General features: G+C 40.6%; 1 protein-coding gene across 1 annotated transcript in view; it reads right to left on the reverse strand.

Moving 5' to 3' along the window:
* LOC122562338 overlaps nucleotides 1-17,743 on the reverse strand; it is a 410,892-nt gene that overhangs the window by 351,945 nt on the left and 41,204 nt on the right. Inside the window, exon 2 of the mRNA XM_043715214.1 lies at nucleotides 7,282-7,359. Within this exon, the coding sequence (XP_043571149.1) occupies nucleotides 7,282-7,359 (78 nt within the window). The remainder of the gene's footprint in view (nucleotides 1-7,281; nucleotides 7,360-17,743) is intronic.

Below are 17,743 nucleotides of genomic sequence, written 5' to 3' on the forward strand. Positions count from 1 at the left end.
TTTCAAGACATCCAGCACTTCCTCCTCTGTAATCTGGACATTTTGCAAGATGTTACCATCTATTTCCCTACAGTCTATATCTTCCATATCCTTTTCCACAGTAACTACTGATGCAAAATATTCATTTAGTAACTCTCCCATTTTCTGTGGCTCCACACATAGGCCACCTTGCTGATCTTTGAGGGGCCCTATTCTCTCCCTAGTTACCCTTTTGTCCTTAATATATTTGTAAAAACCCTTTGGATTCTCCTTAATTTTATTTGCCAAAGCTATCTCATGTCCCCATTTTGCCCTCCTAATTTCCCTCTTAAGTATACTCCTACTTCCTTTATAAGTCATCTGGGGCTAAGAAGTGGCAGATAGAGTTTAATTTTATATAAATGTGACATGCTGCATCTTGGAAATGCAAATCAGAGCACGACTTATACACTTAAATGGTAAGGTCCTCGGGAGCGTTGCTTAAGAAAGAAACCTTGGAGTACAGGTTCATAGTTTCTTGAAAGTGGAATCGTAGGTAGATAGGATAGTGTAAAAAGGATCTGGTATGCTTTTCTTTGTTGGTCAGAGCATTGAGTATGGAAGTTGGCAGTCATGTTGTGACTGTACAGGCCATTGGTTAGGCCACTTTTGGAATACTGCATGTAATTCTGGTCTCCTTCCAACCGGAATGATGTTGTGAAACTTGAAAGGGTTCAGAAAACATTTACAAGGGTGCTGCCAAGGTTGGAGGATTTGAGCTGGGAGGGGCTGAACAGACTGGGGCTATTTTCCCCAGAGGTGGAGGGGTGACCTTATAGACATTTATAAAATCATGAGGGGCATGGATAGGGTAAATAGACAAGTCTTTTCCCTGGGGTGGGGGAGTCCAGAACTAGAGAGCATAGGTTTAGGGCGAGATGGGAAAGAATAAAAGGGACCCAAGGGGCATCTGTTTCACAGAGGGTGGTGAGTGTATGGAATGAATTGCCAGAGGAAGTGGTGGAGGCTGGTATAATTACAGCATTTAAAAAGGCATCTGGATATGAATAGGAAGGGTTGAGAGGGATATGGGCCAAGTGCTGGTAAATGGGACTAGACTAAAGGTAGGATATCTGGTTGACAAGGACAAGTTGGACCAAAGGGTCTGTTTCTGTGCTTCATTTAATTCTGTTTCTCTTACAATGTTTATCCCAACAAACTTTCACATTTTTCCACCTTTACAATATCATCAACTCCTTTTTGTGAAGCCAGCTGCCAAGTATTCATTAAGGACTTACCTACATCCTCCACCTACACACACAGGTTCCCTACTAAGTCCAAGTCTTCTGCAAATCACCTTGCTCTTTGTATACTTCTAAAATCTGAATTTTCCTCAAATTTTACTTGCCAATATTTTACCCTTACTTTACCGTCTGGGCACCTTCTTACCCAGTGGACATTTACATTCTGCTGTCCTACTCAACTTGATGGAAAAATGCTTACCCTTAATGCTCAACACGGGTGATGTTGAATAAGAACAATTCATTGTCAAACTAACAACTGATTGAATACCAAGATTTTCATGAACTGATAAAGGTCTTTTAAAAATAAAGGCAAAACATTCACAATTGGCCGGTTTCACAAAATCAACATGAAACAAAAGCCAGCCTGAAGTTAATATTTTAAACAAATTGAATGGAAACTCAAATCAGACATGAAACGGCTCTCATCACCAGTTTTGATTTATGCCAGTGTAGAAATTTCCAGGCTGGATATGAAAAACCAACTTGAATTATTGAGTTCAAATACATTGTTTTGTGTATTTCCACGAGGTCAATCTACTTACACTTCAAGCAATTGTTTGCGGCAGAGCAACGGAGATGGATTTTAGACTGCAGAACTACAACCAGCTAGAGAAAGTGCTCTCAGCCATTCAAGGCTGGAAGTGCTAGTTGTAACATGGACATAGGAAACCTCTGGCCACGATCTAAAGGAACAATTGAAATATCTCCGGCTTGATTCAATGTACTAATTAAATAACTGAAGCCTCAAGTTATAAAAGGAAGGACACTTTAAGAACTTGGAATTGTAGATTCATCTTCCTTCAGCACCGGACACCATCGCTTTAACCTGACATGTGTGCTTGATGTGATTATTCTTCTCTGGGTTGGAGATTAAAAACTGATCTTTCACTTACAGGAAAACCTTATAATTAGCCTTTAAATCACAGTAGAAATGGGGCAATTTTGATTAAGTACAGACTCATGCTAAAGGAATTTAAATTTTTGTTGTGGTCAACCAGAGTGAAACGAGTAGCAAAATTCACCCCTCAATTCGTCATAAGGTCCTTCAATCCCGTCCTCAAGTGGAGGCACATTGTTCTAACACCAACTTACCACAGCACTTCCACAAACCTGTATCACCCTACCTTAAAACTGTGTTAGCCAGTATTGGTGTGGTGCAGTACAATGTTTTACATAGCATAATTTACACCTTCTACCTAGACGTGTCCCAGTTATAATGATAATTGGAATCGTACACTTACAGCCTCTGTTTTTGCATTTTTCGGAAGAAATCTGCTTTACTTTCTTCAATTGGTGACCCATAGTAGTCCCAGTCTGTGACCGCCCCTTGGGTTAATTGCCAAATGAGACTACAGGTCTTAAACCAATCATCTGAACATATCTTCTGACAGCTACAACAGTTTATTCAAATCAATACTGTCATTCCACTTTCATCTTTTACCTCACTGCTCATCTCATCTAAAGACCTGTAATCAAGAGCATTAAGCCTCCTTCACTATCTCAACCTTCTTTTTGCAAGAGAATACAAACCTAGTTGATGCAACTACCTTCAATTTAACCCTTGCAATCTCATTCTGGTGGATCTCTGTCCACACTTAAAAGCTAAAAAATGCTCCCAAGATACAAGGGCCAAAATTAAATACAGGACAAGACACTACAATCTGAGCTCTGCAAAACAACTTCCAGATCTTAGTATTTCTGTATATCAACTAAAGACATTATATTTGGTACATTTCCATTGGCTTTTAGTAATTTATGTACTTGGACCCCGAAATCTCTCTCTCAGGGAGACAGTTCCAAGCTTCTTGCTACTTAACTTATAGTCTGATCTATCATAGCTTAATGGTGGACAACTTCATGCTTTTCTACAATCAACTCAATTTATCATTCTTTTGCCCACTAAAAATCTAGCCATACTCTATTGCAATTCTCCCATCTACATTATTTACTGTTCCACTCAATGTTGTCAGCAAATTTCAAAATAAAACAGTGCTCTTCCCCTTCATTCAAGTAATTTACCAATATGTTGAAATGCTGAGATCCTTCGGTATTATCATTTGTAACATCCTACCAAAGTGGAGTATGAATCCATTGTGCTATTCTTGATACATTATCTTCTCATTCTCTATCCATGCCAACAGGTTGCCTCCAATTCTATGCATTCATCTTTGTTAGCAAGATTTTCTGTAGAGGTTCGCCAAATCCCTGCCATAGCTCCATACAAGCCACATCCATAGATATAACCTTTTCTACATGTTGGAACCCCAGAAGTAGGTTCATTAGAATTTACCCATCACAGAAACAGTTCACTGTTCAGTCAAATCCATTTCTGTCCAATGTTCATTTGCACTGAACTTCGTGTATTACAGACTTCCATAACTTTCTCAATTGATTAGACCAATTGGCTTGTGAAACCATCAATTTGATCTCTCCGACACTTCAACAGTTTTAAAATCAGTTTCAACAGTATTGGCAGTTTTAAAATCAAAAAGACAATTTCTGAATCAATTTAATTTTTCAAAAGTTTCAATATTTTTAAATGTTTCATAGAGTCAGTTCATCTGGGGAACAGAGCAATAATAGAGCAAACCAATCGATAATAAAAAGCCCTATATCTGACACTTATGATGAAGGAAGAGTCACTGGTGACACAATCAAAATCTAGGACTCTGATCGGAGGAAGTGATCAACTATCTGCCCATCAACAGATCTTACTGAGCATCTGGTATAATTACAAACACAATTCATTTGGTAAGATCAAGAAATGGCTGGAAGCACTGCAGGGCCCTGATTTCTGGCAACAGTACTGAAATAAAAAGTGTTCAAGAACTTGCCATATCCCTACTCCAGTTGTTCCAATACAAGAGAAACAGAATCAACGCACAATAAAAAAAGAAATTGCCTGGTATGTCCTGTACACAAAAAAAGGTCAAATCTAACCTAATCAGATCAGTGAACCATGGATGACAGGAAAAATTGTACAACTAGCAAGAGGAAAAGGGAAGCGTTCATAAGGTCTAGGCAGCTAAGAACAGAACGGGCCCTGGAGGAAAATCGGAAGAGTAGGACCAGCCTTAAACGAGGAATCAAGCGGGCTAAAAGGGGTCATGAAATAGCTTTAGTAAGCAGAATTAAGAAGAATCCCAAAGCATTTTATTCTTATACAAGAAGAGGGAAAGGATTGGTCCACTAAAGTATAATGAAGGAAGGCTGTGTGTCAAACCGGAGAGAATGGGTGAGATTCTGAATGATTACTTTGCATCAGTGTTCACTGATGAGAGGAACATGATGAATGTTGAAATTAGAGATAGAAGTTTGATTCGTCTGAATCACGTTGACATAAGTAGGGAAGATGTGTTGGGTAGGCTAGAGATTATTACGGTGGACAACTCCACAGGAACGGGATGGGATCTATCCCAGTTTGCTGAGGGAGGCGAGAGAGGAAATAGCTGGGGCCCTGACCAATACCTTTGTGGCATTCTTAAACATAGGTGAGGTGCCGGAGGACTGGAGGGTTGCTCATGTTGTCCTCTTGTATAAGGAGGGAAGTAGGGATATTCCAGGTACCTACAGACCAGTGAGCCTGACGTCAGTGGTGGAAAAGTCGCTGGAGAAGGTACTGAGGGATAGGATCTATTTATATTTAGAAAAGAATGGGCTTATCAGTGATAGGCAACATGGTTTTGTGTTACCAACTTTATAGTTCTTCGAGGAAGTGACCAAGTTGATAGATGAAGGAAGGGCTGTTGATGTCATATACATGGACTTTAGTAAGGCGTTTGATTAAGGTAGACTAATGGAGAAAGAGAAGTCACATGGTGTGCAGGGTGTTAGCTAGGTGGATAAAGAACTGGTTGAGCAACAGGAGACAGTAGTAGTAGTTGAAGGGAGTTACTCAAAAGAGAAAGGTGACCAGTGACGTTCCACAGGGATCACTGTTGGGGCCACTACTGTTTGTAATATACATAAGTGATCTGGAAGAGGGCACTGCTGGTATGATCAGCAAGTTTGCAGATGACACGAAGATTGGTAGAGTAGCAGAAAGCATAAGGGACTGAATACAGGAGGATATAGACAGACTGGAGAGTTGGGCGGAAATGTGGCAGATGGTTTTCAATCCAGACAAATGTGAGGTAATGCATTTGCGCAAAACTAATTCGACAGCGAATTATACAATGAACACAAGAGCCTTGAGAAAAGTTGATGGGCAGAGAGATCTGGGAGTGCAGGCCCATTGCACCCTGAAGGTTAATGCACAGGTTGATAGAGTGGTCAAGGTGGCATATGGTTTGCTTGCCTTCATCAGACAGGGTTTTGAATATAAGAGCTGGCAGGTCATGTTAAAATTGTACAAGACATTGGTTGGGCCGCATTTTGAATACTGTATACAGTTCTGGTCGCCACATTACCAAAAGGATGTGGACGCTTTGGAGAGGGTGCAGAGAAGGTTTACGAGGATGTTGTCTGGTATGGAAGGTACTAGCTACGAAGAGAGGTTGGGTATGTTAGGTTTATTTTCATTAGGAAAAAAAAAGATGATGGGGGGGGGGGGGGGGGGGACTCGATTGAGGTTTATAAAATCATGAAGGGTATAGACAGGGTGGATAGAGACAAGCTTTTTCCCAGGATTCAAACAAGAGGTCACGCTTTCAAGGTGAGAGGTAGAAAGTTTAAGGGGGATACACGCGGCAAGTACTTCACACAGAAGGTGGTGGGAGTTTGGAACGAATTGCCAACAGAGGTGGTAGAGGCAGGCACGGTAGATTCATTTAAGATGCATCTGGACAGATGCAGGACTAAGTGGTGAGCAGAGGGATACAGATGCTTAGGAAGTGACTGACAGGTTTAGACAGTATATTTGGATCGGCTCAGGCTTGGAGGGCCAAAGACCCTGTTCCTGGGCTGTAAATTTTCTTTGTTCTTTAACCCAGTCAATTTCCCATTAGTGAAGTGATGGAAGGTGTTATCAACAGTGCTATCAATTAGCACTTGCTTAACAGTAACCTTCTCACTAATGTTCACTTTGGGTTCTGCCACAGCCATTCGACTCCTAACTTCATTACAGTCTTGATTCAAACGTGGACAAAAGAAAAGCTGAATTCCAGAGGTGAAGTCCAACACCATGCAAAATTTACAGATAACACTTACCTTGAAGCTGATGACAATTGAGCAGTTTATTCTCACCAGTCACATTTCACTTGATTCACTGATTTAACTTTCCAAGCTTACAGCTGTTGCTGATTGCATTAGGAAACTGACTTTTTAAGCAACAAAAAAAAACTTTGCTTCATGATTATTGGACTGAATTTTCAGATTTTTGTCCTGCAGCTCCACTTATTTGATGGAACTCCTATCCTAACAGCATTATGGGCAAACACACAACATTTAGACTGCAGCAGCTCACTACAACCTTCTCAAGAAGAACTTCGTACAGGCAATAAAAACTGACCCAGTGATACCCACATTCCACAAGTGAGTCTTAAAAATAAAGTAGTTGCCTTCCCCAATCCACGTGGATTGCGGTTTCACCAAGGCTCACTGACGCAATCCTTGGTTGGACAGTGGCTTGACATAATTTAAACCTCATCTCAAATTCAGATCTCACATTCAATTTTTTGACCAAGGTTATAAGTAGGCTTTGAACAGAATGATCCTACTGGAATCTGAGTGGAACATCACTGGTTATTAAATCAGTAAGCGAGTCTCCATAGCACTGCTCAAGATTCCACCAATCATTTTACTTATTTTTCACAATAGGCTGGCTAGGCAGTGATCATATTTGGATTTTTGTTGACAGTTTTGTAGCTGGACTTTTTTTGTTTAGGGACCTAGGCAGTTACAGAGCCCAAAGTTAATATGTCAAAAGATAAGATTTTAGTCAGGCACACAGCCTACTTTAAGAAATTCTGACCTCAAATGTATTTTTCATTTGATATTTAGGAAAATCTATAGGAATAGATTGGCCAATAGAAAGCATAGGAGACTAAATATCAAAGGAGTAAAACAAAAAAAAACTTACCCTTGACCTCTGCATTGGATTTTCAAAATCTGTGCCTTCAGGTGCCAAACACAACCAGCCTCCGTAAATAGGTTTAGCCTATAAACAAAAAGCAGTAAAAATAGGCTATCAATATTTTTCCAATTTAAATTTTGAAGTATGGAAAATTGGAATGATCAAGAATGATCAAGGTCTATCAGCTAAACATAAAATTTGAAATAACAGCAAATAAATGGATTATAGACACTGCACAGCTATAGTAGACAAATTGAACACCTAGCAACCAAAACAGATTAGAGTTATAATGTTAACTTTATCACATTCATTATCAGAACGAAAACATAAATCACTTGGAAAGTCTTTGAGGATGCCCAATAAAAACAGAAACATACCAATAAGTTTTTTTGTGCTAGCAAATGTTTAAGTAATGCTGAAAGAAAAAGTCACATTTTGGCAAAGATTTTCATCTTGACCTCAGACATTATACAAAAGTACTAACTCCACGAAAGACAAACATCTAAACTGCAAGAAGAGTGTTGAGTGGTAGACAAATAGATTCTACTTAGAACTGCAATGGACAATACACCTATTTATGCTGCTTGACAATTAACTGCCAGGCTTAAAATTTTAAACCAGGCAGTTGACTTTTGATTTCTCAGGGCAATGCCCTGAGCAATGAACAGGTGTCACTGATTGAGAAGAAACAGGCACAGTGCATGCATATGTTCTGTCTGCAAAGAACAGAATCTTGTGTAGTAATATGTTTAGCTTCCAGTACACATGCAACAATGTCAGCATTACAGACAAACAGGCTGACAAGTTCAAATTGGTTGTTAGGGTAATTCCATGTACATTCAAGATTGTCCAGCAAATGCTGTTGAATTGCAGAATCACATTAAATACTAGACAGTGTTGTGCATTTTCTCGTGCTTCTGCTTGCAACAAATAAAGCACTGAAAACAGAAAAAAATAACACACTTTTTGGTACAATTCACCAGTGTTTGGAACATATAGCCTAGATTCCAGACAAATACCAGCACTAAAATTCATATACCACATTACTCACCATTGTAATAGGCAAAATGTCTTATGGACATAATGGCAACGTCTTGATAGTAGTAAACACTACTTGTGTCGCTACTGCACAGTATCAGTGTGAAACAGTAAGTTTGACCCATGTTCAAACTTTTTAGATACCTTACTCCACAGTAGACGGAGCACCATTCAAGACAGTAAATCCTTGGGCCCTAGTAAGAGTTTGCACAATATACAATGAGAAATCTAATCAGGGTAGCCATCATCCTGCAGGATACACAATTTCAGCATCATGTTTGCCTGGTGGACAAATAGCTCAGGCCCTATAAGTGACAAATCAATTTATAATCATAACGCTAATAAAGGTCAATCAATCATGCAGCACATGGAACTGTAAGAAAGACAACATTAATACTGATCACAAAAGGCAAGCTGCAGTAGACAGAACTGTACTCAATTCAAAAGTAAAAATGTGCAACAATTTGCTGGTTCATTTTGCAGGGCAATACCCTAATCAAAGTCAACCTGCCTAATTCAATATTTATATATTCAATTAAAAACAATTTTTCTAAATCAACTTGTTCAGAGATGATATTACACATCTCTGAAGCAGACTGGACTTGAACCCAGGTCTCCCATTCCAGGAGCAGCTCCACCTGGTTCAAAATTTAAAGAGAGCCTGGCTACTAACTGACAATTAGTAACAAACAGGTGCATGTCCATGGCAAAAATCACTACCATTCAGTCCAAATGATAACCAATCAACACAAGTTGGTTCTCTCCTCGAATGCAGCACAAGTTGGTTCTCCCTCAAATTTGTATTTTTACAATACAAACTGATGAGTGCAAAATGAAATGCTTTGACAAAATTAATCTTGTTCAACATTCTAAAACATACATGACACTTAGACACAGTTAAGATAATACATAAAAAGTTTCAGAAATTTCAAAGTCAAGGCATAAATATTTAAAAAGGATATTGAAGGCAACAAGACAACAGAATCTTATACAAAATGAAAAACCTCAATTATGCTAATTACATGGTAGGATGATCAAGTTTGTTAACTTAGACAGCCATAAATAATTGGCAATATTCTTTGCTTGCAAAAGTTAGTAATTTTATCCAATTGTGACCAATGGTGTTCCACAGGAATTGGTTCTGGGTCCTTTTTTGTCTGTCATTTATATAATTGATTTTGATGAGGACATATAAAGCATGGATAGCAAGTTTGCAGATGACACCAAAAAAATGATGGTATATTATGGGACAGCAAAGGAGGCTAAGATTACAAAGAGATCGATTGGGTCAATGGGCTGAGGATAGACAAATGGAGTTTAATTTGGATAAGCGTGTATTGTATTTTGGTAAAAACAAATAATGACAAGACTTATATAATTAAGAATATGGCCTTAAGCAGTATTGTAGAACAGAGAGACCTAGGGTTTAGGTACATAGTTCTCTGAAGTTTGCATCACATACTGGTAGGGTGATTAAGAAGGCATTTAGCACGCTTGCCTCAGACTACTGCGTATAGGGGTTAGGCTATCATGTTGAGGTTGCACAGGATATTGTCTTCTCCAGAAGAGGCCTTGCCAATGTCCAGTTCCGCCCACCATGTTTAGGAAGGATATTATTAAAGCGGGTTCAGAAGGAATTTATAAGGAATTTATCAGGACGTTGCAGGGATTGTGTTGGGGGGGAGGGGGGGTGGATTTTAAGAAAAGGCTGTGATTTTTGTCACTGAAGCATACAGGGTTGAGGGGTCACCTTGGAAGTTTATACAATCATGAGTGATACACAAATAAGGTGAATGGCAGGGAGGGGGATTTCAAAACTTGGGAGCATATTTTTAAATGTGAGAGGAGAGAGAGTTTTACGAAAGACAAGGTTTTTTTTTTAAAAAAACACAGGAAGTGGTTTGTGCATGGAATGAACGGCCAGAGAAAGGGGTGAATGCGGGTACAGTTACAACATTTAAAATATATTTAGATATGTCCATGAATAAGAAATGCTTGCAGGGATCTGGGCCGAGCTGGGATTAGTTTAGTTTAGTTTGGAATCATGATCAGCATGGAGTGGTTGGACCAAAGGGTCTGGTTCAGTGATGTATGATTATATAAACTCAACAGTCCATCCAGTGAAAGTACTTCAGCAAGACACTAGAAATCCTTTTCCTCGATTTCCCCCTCCACCCCTCCCCTCACAATATATTACTTCACACTTCTCCAAGTTGAATTTCATTTGATACTTTTCTCCTCACTATTAAGTCACACAGCCAACTTAAGTCACAAACATTTTGAACATCCCCACTCTCCTACATTTACAATCAAATTCAATACACTACATAAAGCAGATGTAGATCTGAACCCTGCAGGATCTGACTGGATAAAAGTGTCCAAATACTCTGTTTCAGTGGCAAGGAACAGTGTTGTTTCCAGCTTGCTATATTCCCAAGATTCTGTGGGCTTGCAAGTTTTGAGAAGACATGTTGCTCAGGTGGAGGTTTGCTCGCTGATCTGGAAAGTTCGTTTTCAGATGTGTCGTAACCAGACTAGGTAACATCATCAATAAGCCTCCAGATGAAACACTGGTGGTATGCCCTACTTTCTATTTATTGAAACCTAAACCACAAATAGAAAACGGGCCATACCACCAGGGCTTCATCCAGAAACTCACTGATCTTGTTACCTAATTTGGTGATGAAACATCCGAAAATGAACCTTCCAGCTCAGCAAGCAAACCTACATCCAGATTTTATGGGCTTTTATTTCTGAAAGATTTTCAGAAGTTTGATAAAGTACCTACCACACAAGTATATTATAACTCTTCTCCAGAGTGGCCAGGACATGAACTTTGACCTTCTGGCCCAGAGGTAAAGACATATCACTTTGCCATAAGACAGCCTTTAAAGCATAAGCAACATCCAAACACCGACTAAATGGGAAAGTTATCAAACAAAATGAGGGTAGATGCGGTAATGAGAACAGATGGAGACTGTTTGAGACAGAAAACCGTATTAATAAAATGGGTCACTTTTACAAGTTGTCAAGCTGTAGCTCGGAGGGTACCACAAAGATCAGCTCTTCGTTCTGAGCTGTTCACGATGATATATTAATGATTTGGATGGGAGGATAAAATGTAATATTTCCAAATTTGCAGATGACAAAACTAGGTGGGAGTGAGGAGCATACAAAAATTCTTTACAGAGATGCAGAAAAGTTGAATAAGCAGGTAAGATCCCATAAGATGGGACATAATTGGTTAAGTACTATGGTATCGACTTTAGCAGAAATAGCAGAGGTAAATAGTATTTCTTGAATGGTGAGACATTAGGAACTTTTGATGCCTAAAAGTGACCAAAGTGTTCTTGCTCACAAGTCACTGACAGTTATGTTTCAGGACCAGCAAGTGCCAATTGCCTAACACTGGTGAAGCTGCGTCTGGAGTAACGTGTGCAGTTCTAGCTCCCTTGCTGAATGAAAAACATACATGCCACTCAGGCAGTGCAGAGCTTCATTAGAAGCAATTCTCCACTGATGATATACTGAGGTGAAACAGAAAAGGGCCCTATTCTCGAATTAAGAATGGGAGGTAATCTTATTGAAACTAAAACTTTCAAAAACAAAAGGGGCTGACATGCAAGGTGCAGAAAGAAGGTTTCCCCTGGCTGTGGGGTCATGATTCAGGTGACAGAATGTGATAACATGGTGGTAAACTCTTCTGTTAATTAACCAAACACTTAAAGCTCACCTCACCTCGTAATCTGACAGAGAATTCCCAAGTTCCAATAAGAAATTAATATCAATTTATTATTTAATTCTAAAAGTGAACATTAAACTACTCAACTCTAAGCATCCATATCTGGATGTAGGTTTGCTTGCTGAGCTGTCAGGTTCATTTCCAGATGTTTCATCACCATACTAGGTAACATCTTCAGTGAGCCTCAGACAAAGCACTGCTGATAATTCCTGCTTTCTATTTATATGTTTGGGTTTCTTTGGGTTGGTGGTGTCATTTCCTGTGATGAAGTCACTTCCTGTTCTTTTTAATCAGGGTGGTAGATGGGGTCTAACTTGATGTATTTGTTGATGGCATTCCAACTGGAATTCCATGTTTCTAGGAATTCTCGTACATGTCTTTGTTTGGCTTGTCCTAGAATGGACGTGTTGTCCCAGGCGAAGTGGTGTCCTTCCTCATCTGTATGCAAGTGAGACAGGGTCATGTCGTTTTGTGGCTAGTTGGTGTTCATATATCCTGAAAGCTAGTTATCTGCCTGTTTGTCCAATGTAGTGTTTGTTACAGTCATTGTACAGTATTTTATAAATGTCATTAGTTTTGCTTGTTGTCTCTAAAAGATCTTTCAAGTTCATTAGCTGCTGTTTTAGTGTGTTGTTGGGTTTGTGGGCTACCATGATGCCAAGGGGTTGAGTAGTCTGGCAGTCATTATCAAGATGCCTTTGATGTCAGGGAGTGTGGCTAGGGTTTCTGGACATGTTTTATCTGCTTGTTTGGGTTTGTTGCTGAGAAATCAGTGGTCTGTGTTTATTGGGTATCCATTCATTTTGGATACATGGTATAGGTGTTTTCCTCTGCTCTGCATAGTTCCTCTGTGCTGCAGTGTTTGTTGGCTCGTTGAAATAATGTTCTGATGCAACTTAGTTTGTGGATGTTGGGATGATTGCTTCCATCGCTCAATATTTGGTCCGTCTGTGTTGTTTTCCTGTAGTTGCTGGTTCGAAGTTCTCCATTGGCTGTTCGCTCTACTGTGAAAGGATACTCTCACTAGTATCCTTACATACAGTTATGGAACGACACCACTTCAACTGGGACAACACATCCATTCTAGGACAAGCCAAACAGAGACACGCACGAGAATTCCTAGAAGCATGGCATTCCAACCGGAACTCCATCAACAAACACAGAGTTCGACCTCATCTACCACTCCCTGACAAAAAGAACAGGAAGTGACTTCAAGACAGGAAATGGGATCAGCAACCCAAACATACAAATAAAGCAAGAATTATCAGCAGTGCTTCATCTGAGGCCCACTGAAGATGTTACCTAGTAGGGTGACAAAATGTCTGGAAATGAACCTTCTAGCTCAGTGAGCAAACCTACATCAAGAACCTCAACTTGAGCTACAAATCTTCTCAAAACTTGCCGCCATATCTCTTAACTGATTATCTGCCTCCAACTCTAAACAAGAAACTGTTCCAATAAAACACTTATTAAAATTGCACCAACTTAATTTCAAAACCATCTTTGGTGTCTTTCTTCTTCCAGCTGAAAATCTCCCTGGGTTGTCTCTTTTCTTTTTATTATAAAGATGTTTCGTTATGAAACGGTACCTTTGATTGACAGTGTTTCCTAATTTCTTGGGTCTCTCCCATGGCAGTTGCTCTCTGATTTTCAAAATGCCTGCTTTTATTATATCCCCAACATCAGATCATCTCATTGGTTCAATATCAGCAAGATATTGAATTTAAACTCAATTGGGTTTTAGTATCCTGAGGCATAATTTAAACTGATTGATTAAATTTGAATGGTCAAAACAGCAACCAGCTCAGGTATCTATTTCATAGCCAAACGTTACATATTTTCAATTTTCCAGTACATTCAGACTGCTCTTGAAAGGTCTCCATGTAGAACAGCATTCACTCTCCTAAAAGTGCAGTTCACAGCTTCAACTTCATAATAAGAATCTCAGAATAAAGAGCAAAACATTTAGGGCGGAGAGGAGGAATATTTTCCCTGGAGTGTCATAAGTGAGGGGTAACCTTATAGACAGTCATACTGTCATGAGGGGCATGGAGCCAAGGTCTTTTCCCCAGCTTAAGGGAGTCTGAAAATAGAGAGCATGGGTTTAAGGTGAGGGGGGCAAGATATTAAAAAGGACCTGAGGGGCAAACTTTTTAATGCAGGGCGTGATGCATGTTTAGAATGACCTGCCAGAGGGGGCAGGAGGCTGCTACAACAACATTTAAAAGGCATCTAGATGAGTAAATGGTTAAGACGGGTTTAGAGGGATATGGCAAATGGGACTAAATTAATTTAGGATATCTTGTCAACATGGATGAAGGTCTGTCTCAGTGCTGTACATCTCTATGACACTGAGTAGTAAACGACTGGAATTTGCAACCCCAAAGGGTGGTAGATATTCCACCTTTATTGCTCAAGAGAAAAACTGATAGACTTTTTGGTACTAAAATGATAAAGGAGGTATTAGAATAAATTAAGTATATGATATAAGACTACAACATACAGCAGCAGAATTAGGCCATTCAGCCCATCAGGTCCGCTCTGCTATACCATATGCTTCTCAACCTAATTCTCCCACATTCTCCACAACCTTTAATCCTTTTATTAAAGTTCTTATTAAATCAAGAACTTATCTCAGTCTTAAAGACACTCAATGACTTGGCCTCCATAGACTTCTGTAGCTATGAGTTCCAGATTAACCACCCTCAGAATATTGAGAGGAAGAATCTCTTCAGCCTAAGTTTGAAACAGGTCCCAACAACCTCTCTCCCCTTCATCCTTCTAATCTCCATTGAACACACATCCAGAATCTTCAATCACTCCTCATATGCCCTTCATCCTTAGGATCATTCTTGTGAAGCTCTTCTAGAGCCATTCCAACCCTGCTTATCCTTCCTTAAATAATGGGCCCAAAACTGCTCACAATATTCCAAATGTGGTCTGACCAGAGCCTTAGACAACCTCTACAGTACATCATTGTTCTTGTATTCTAGCCCTCAATTATGGCCTCAGCTCCTTCGTCCAGATCGTCAATACAAAGTATAAATTCAGTTCCTCTGCCATTTTAATTTCCCATTACTACTGTTCCAACCTCATTTTCCAGCAGTCCATTATCCACTCTTGCCTCTCCTCTTACCTTTTATATGTCTACATGAACTCTTGCAATCTTTCGTACCCTCTTATTTAGAGCTAGTTTACCCTTTTATTTCATCTTTCCCCCTTTTATTGCTTGTTTATTATCCTCTGCTGGGTTTTAGGAGATTTCTCCATCCTCTGGCTTCCCACTAATCTTCACCACACTGTAGTCAGTTCTGCTATAACACAGTAGTTCTGTTCTCGTGCAACCCCATGTTATAAGAAACTCGCATAATAGCTGCACCATTTAAACTAACGGTGTTGGAATCTCATTATAATGAATACACACTTTCTAAAGTGTGAACTTTCTAAACAGTGTCCCCAATTCATTGACCATGTTAGAGCAAATTTGTATGAACAAAATGCACATTATAACAGAACAACCTGTATATGGTTTATCTTCTCCTTTTATGCTGCCCTCAACTTCCCTGGTTGCTTTCTCCTCCCGTCAGTATATCTCTTCTTCCTTAGAATGAATTTTTGCTGAAGTCCCCATGATTATTCTAATAGTGTTTTTCTTATCTCCTGACTTAATTGTTTCCCCACATCCTAACTACTGCTCAGAGGCCTGTACATAACTCCCATCAGGGAGTTTTATCTCACCCCCCCACCAACCCACTTTGCGGTTCCTCAACTAGACGACACAAATTTTACACTTTCTGACCCTTGTTATCAATTTATTTATTTTTTACTAAAAAAAGGCAACCCCACCCCTCTGCTCATCTGCCTGTCCTTTCAATGACGTGTATCCTTGGATATTTAGTTCCCAGCCTGGACCTATTTGCAGCCATGTCTTTGCTGCCCACAATTTCATCTGCACAAGCTCATTTATCTTTTTTGGTATACTGCGCGCATGTAAGCACAACACTTATCCTGTGTTCACTGCATCCTCTTCTCAGTTGTCCCCTGACCTGTTGTATTTGAAGTTAAATTCCTGACCCTTTCCATAATTTGCCGTATTGCTCTAGAAATTTTACTAATCTCTCCTGAGCACACTCCACTTTTCACTAGTTTAAAGTCCTTGTGACATCAGTTCATCTACCTCATTCTAAGTGCTTCATGCATTAGATGCAAAGCCTATAAACCGGTTCTATTATCAGGTTTCCCCAACTTTTTATGGTTCCTTGGTACAATGTGCTATTCACACATTTTGTCCTTTCTATTTATTTTCTGGCAACAATCAACCCCACTACTGACCTGCAATCTGTACCTTCCCTTGCCAGCTGTATTCCTATGCAGCCTCCAAAGTCCCTGAACTATATACTCATTTGGACTGTGCTTCACTCAGTGACCTCTGCTTCCTGATCACGTGAAGCTTACTGATCCATTGACTGAAAAGAACAGCACAGAGTTAGAGATGTACAGCACAGGAACAGACATTTCAGCCCAACTTGTACATGCCAACCAGATAAATTAATCTAGTCCCATTTGCCAGCACTTGGCCCATATCCCTCTAAACTCTTCCTATTCATATAGCCATCCAGGTGGAGGTGCGGAAGTAGTTTGGCGCACCGACCTTTACACCGCTGAGGGTAAACGCCAGCTCACGGATACCTCCTCCTGCTGCCCCCTTGACCATGACCCCACCTCCCACCACCAAACAATCATCTCCCAGACCATCCAGAACCTCATCACCTCAGGGGATCTCCCATCCACCACCTCCAACTTCATAGTCCCACAACATCGCACCGCCCGTTTCTACCTCCTGCCCAAAATCCACAAACCTGACTGCCCCGGCCAAACCATTGTCTCCGCCTGCTCCTGCCCCACCGAACTCATCTCTGCATTCCTCGACACGGTCCTGTCCCCCTTAATCCAAGAACTCCTCACCTACGTTCGGGACACCACCCACGCCCTCCACCACCTCCATGATCTTCGCTTCCCCGGTCCCCAACGCCTTTTCTTCACCATGGACATCCAGTCTCTGTACACTTCCACCCCCCCATCACGAAGGACTCAAAGCCCTCTGCTTCTTCCTTTCCCGCCGTACCAACCAGTACCCTTCCACTGACATCCTCTTTCGACTGACTGAACTAGTCCTCACTCTGGGCAACTTCTCTTTCCAATCCTCCAGCTTCCTCCAAACCAAAGGAGTAGCCATGGGCCCCAGCTATGCCTGCCTCTTAGGATATGTGGAACAGTCCATCTTCCGCAGCTACACTGGCACCACCCCCAACCTTTTCCTCCGCGACTTCGATGACTGTATCAGCACTGCCTCGTGCTCCCACACGGAGGTTGAACAGTTCATCCACTTTACCAACACCTTCCACACCAACCTCAAACTTACCTGGACCGTTTCGGACTCCTCCCTCTCCTTCCTAGACCTCTCCATTTCTATCTCGGGCGATCGAATCAACACGGACATTTACTATAAACCGACCGACTCCCACAGCTACCTAGACTATACCTCCTCCCACCCTGCCCCCTGTAAAAACGCCATCCCAGGAGGACCAGTTCCAATACCGAACAACCCAGATGGCCTCCTTCTTCAAAGACTGCAATTTCCCCCCAGACGTGATCGACGATGCTCTCCACCGCATCTCCTCCACTTCC

This window comes from Chiloscyllium plagiosum, chromosome 24, assembly GCF_004010195.1.
Source record: "Chiloscyllium plagiosum isolate BGI_BamShark_2017 chromosome 24, ASM401019v2, whole genome shotgun sequence".
In the NCBI taxonomy this organism is placed as follows: domain Eukaryota; kingdom Metazoa; phylum Chordata; class Chondrichthyes; order Orectolobiformes; family Hemiscylliidae; genus Chiloscyllium; species Chiloscyllium plagiosum.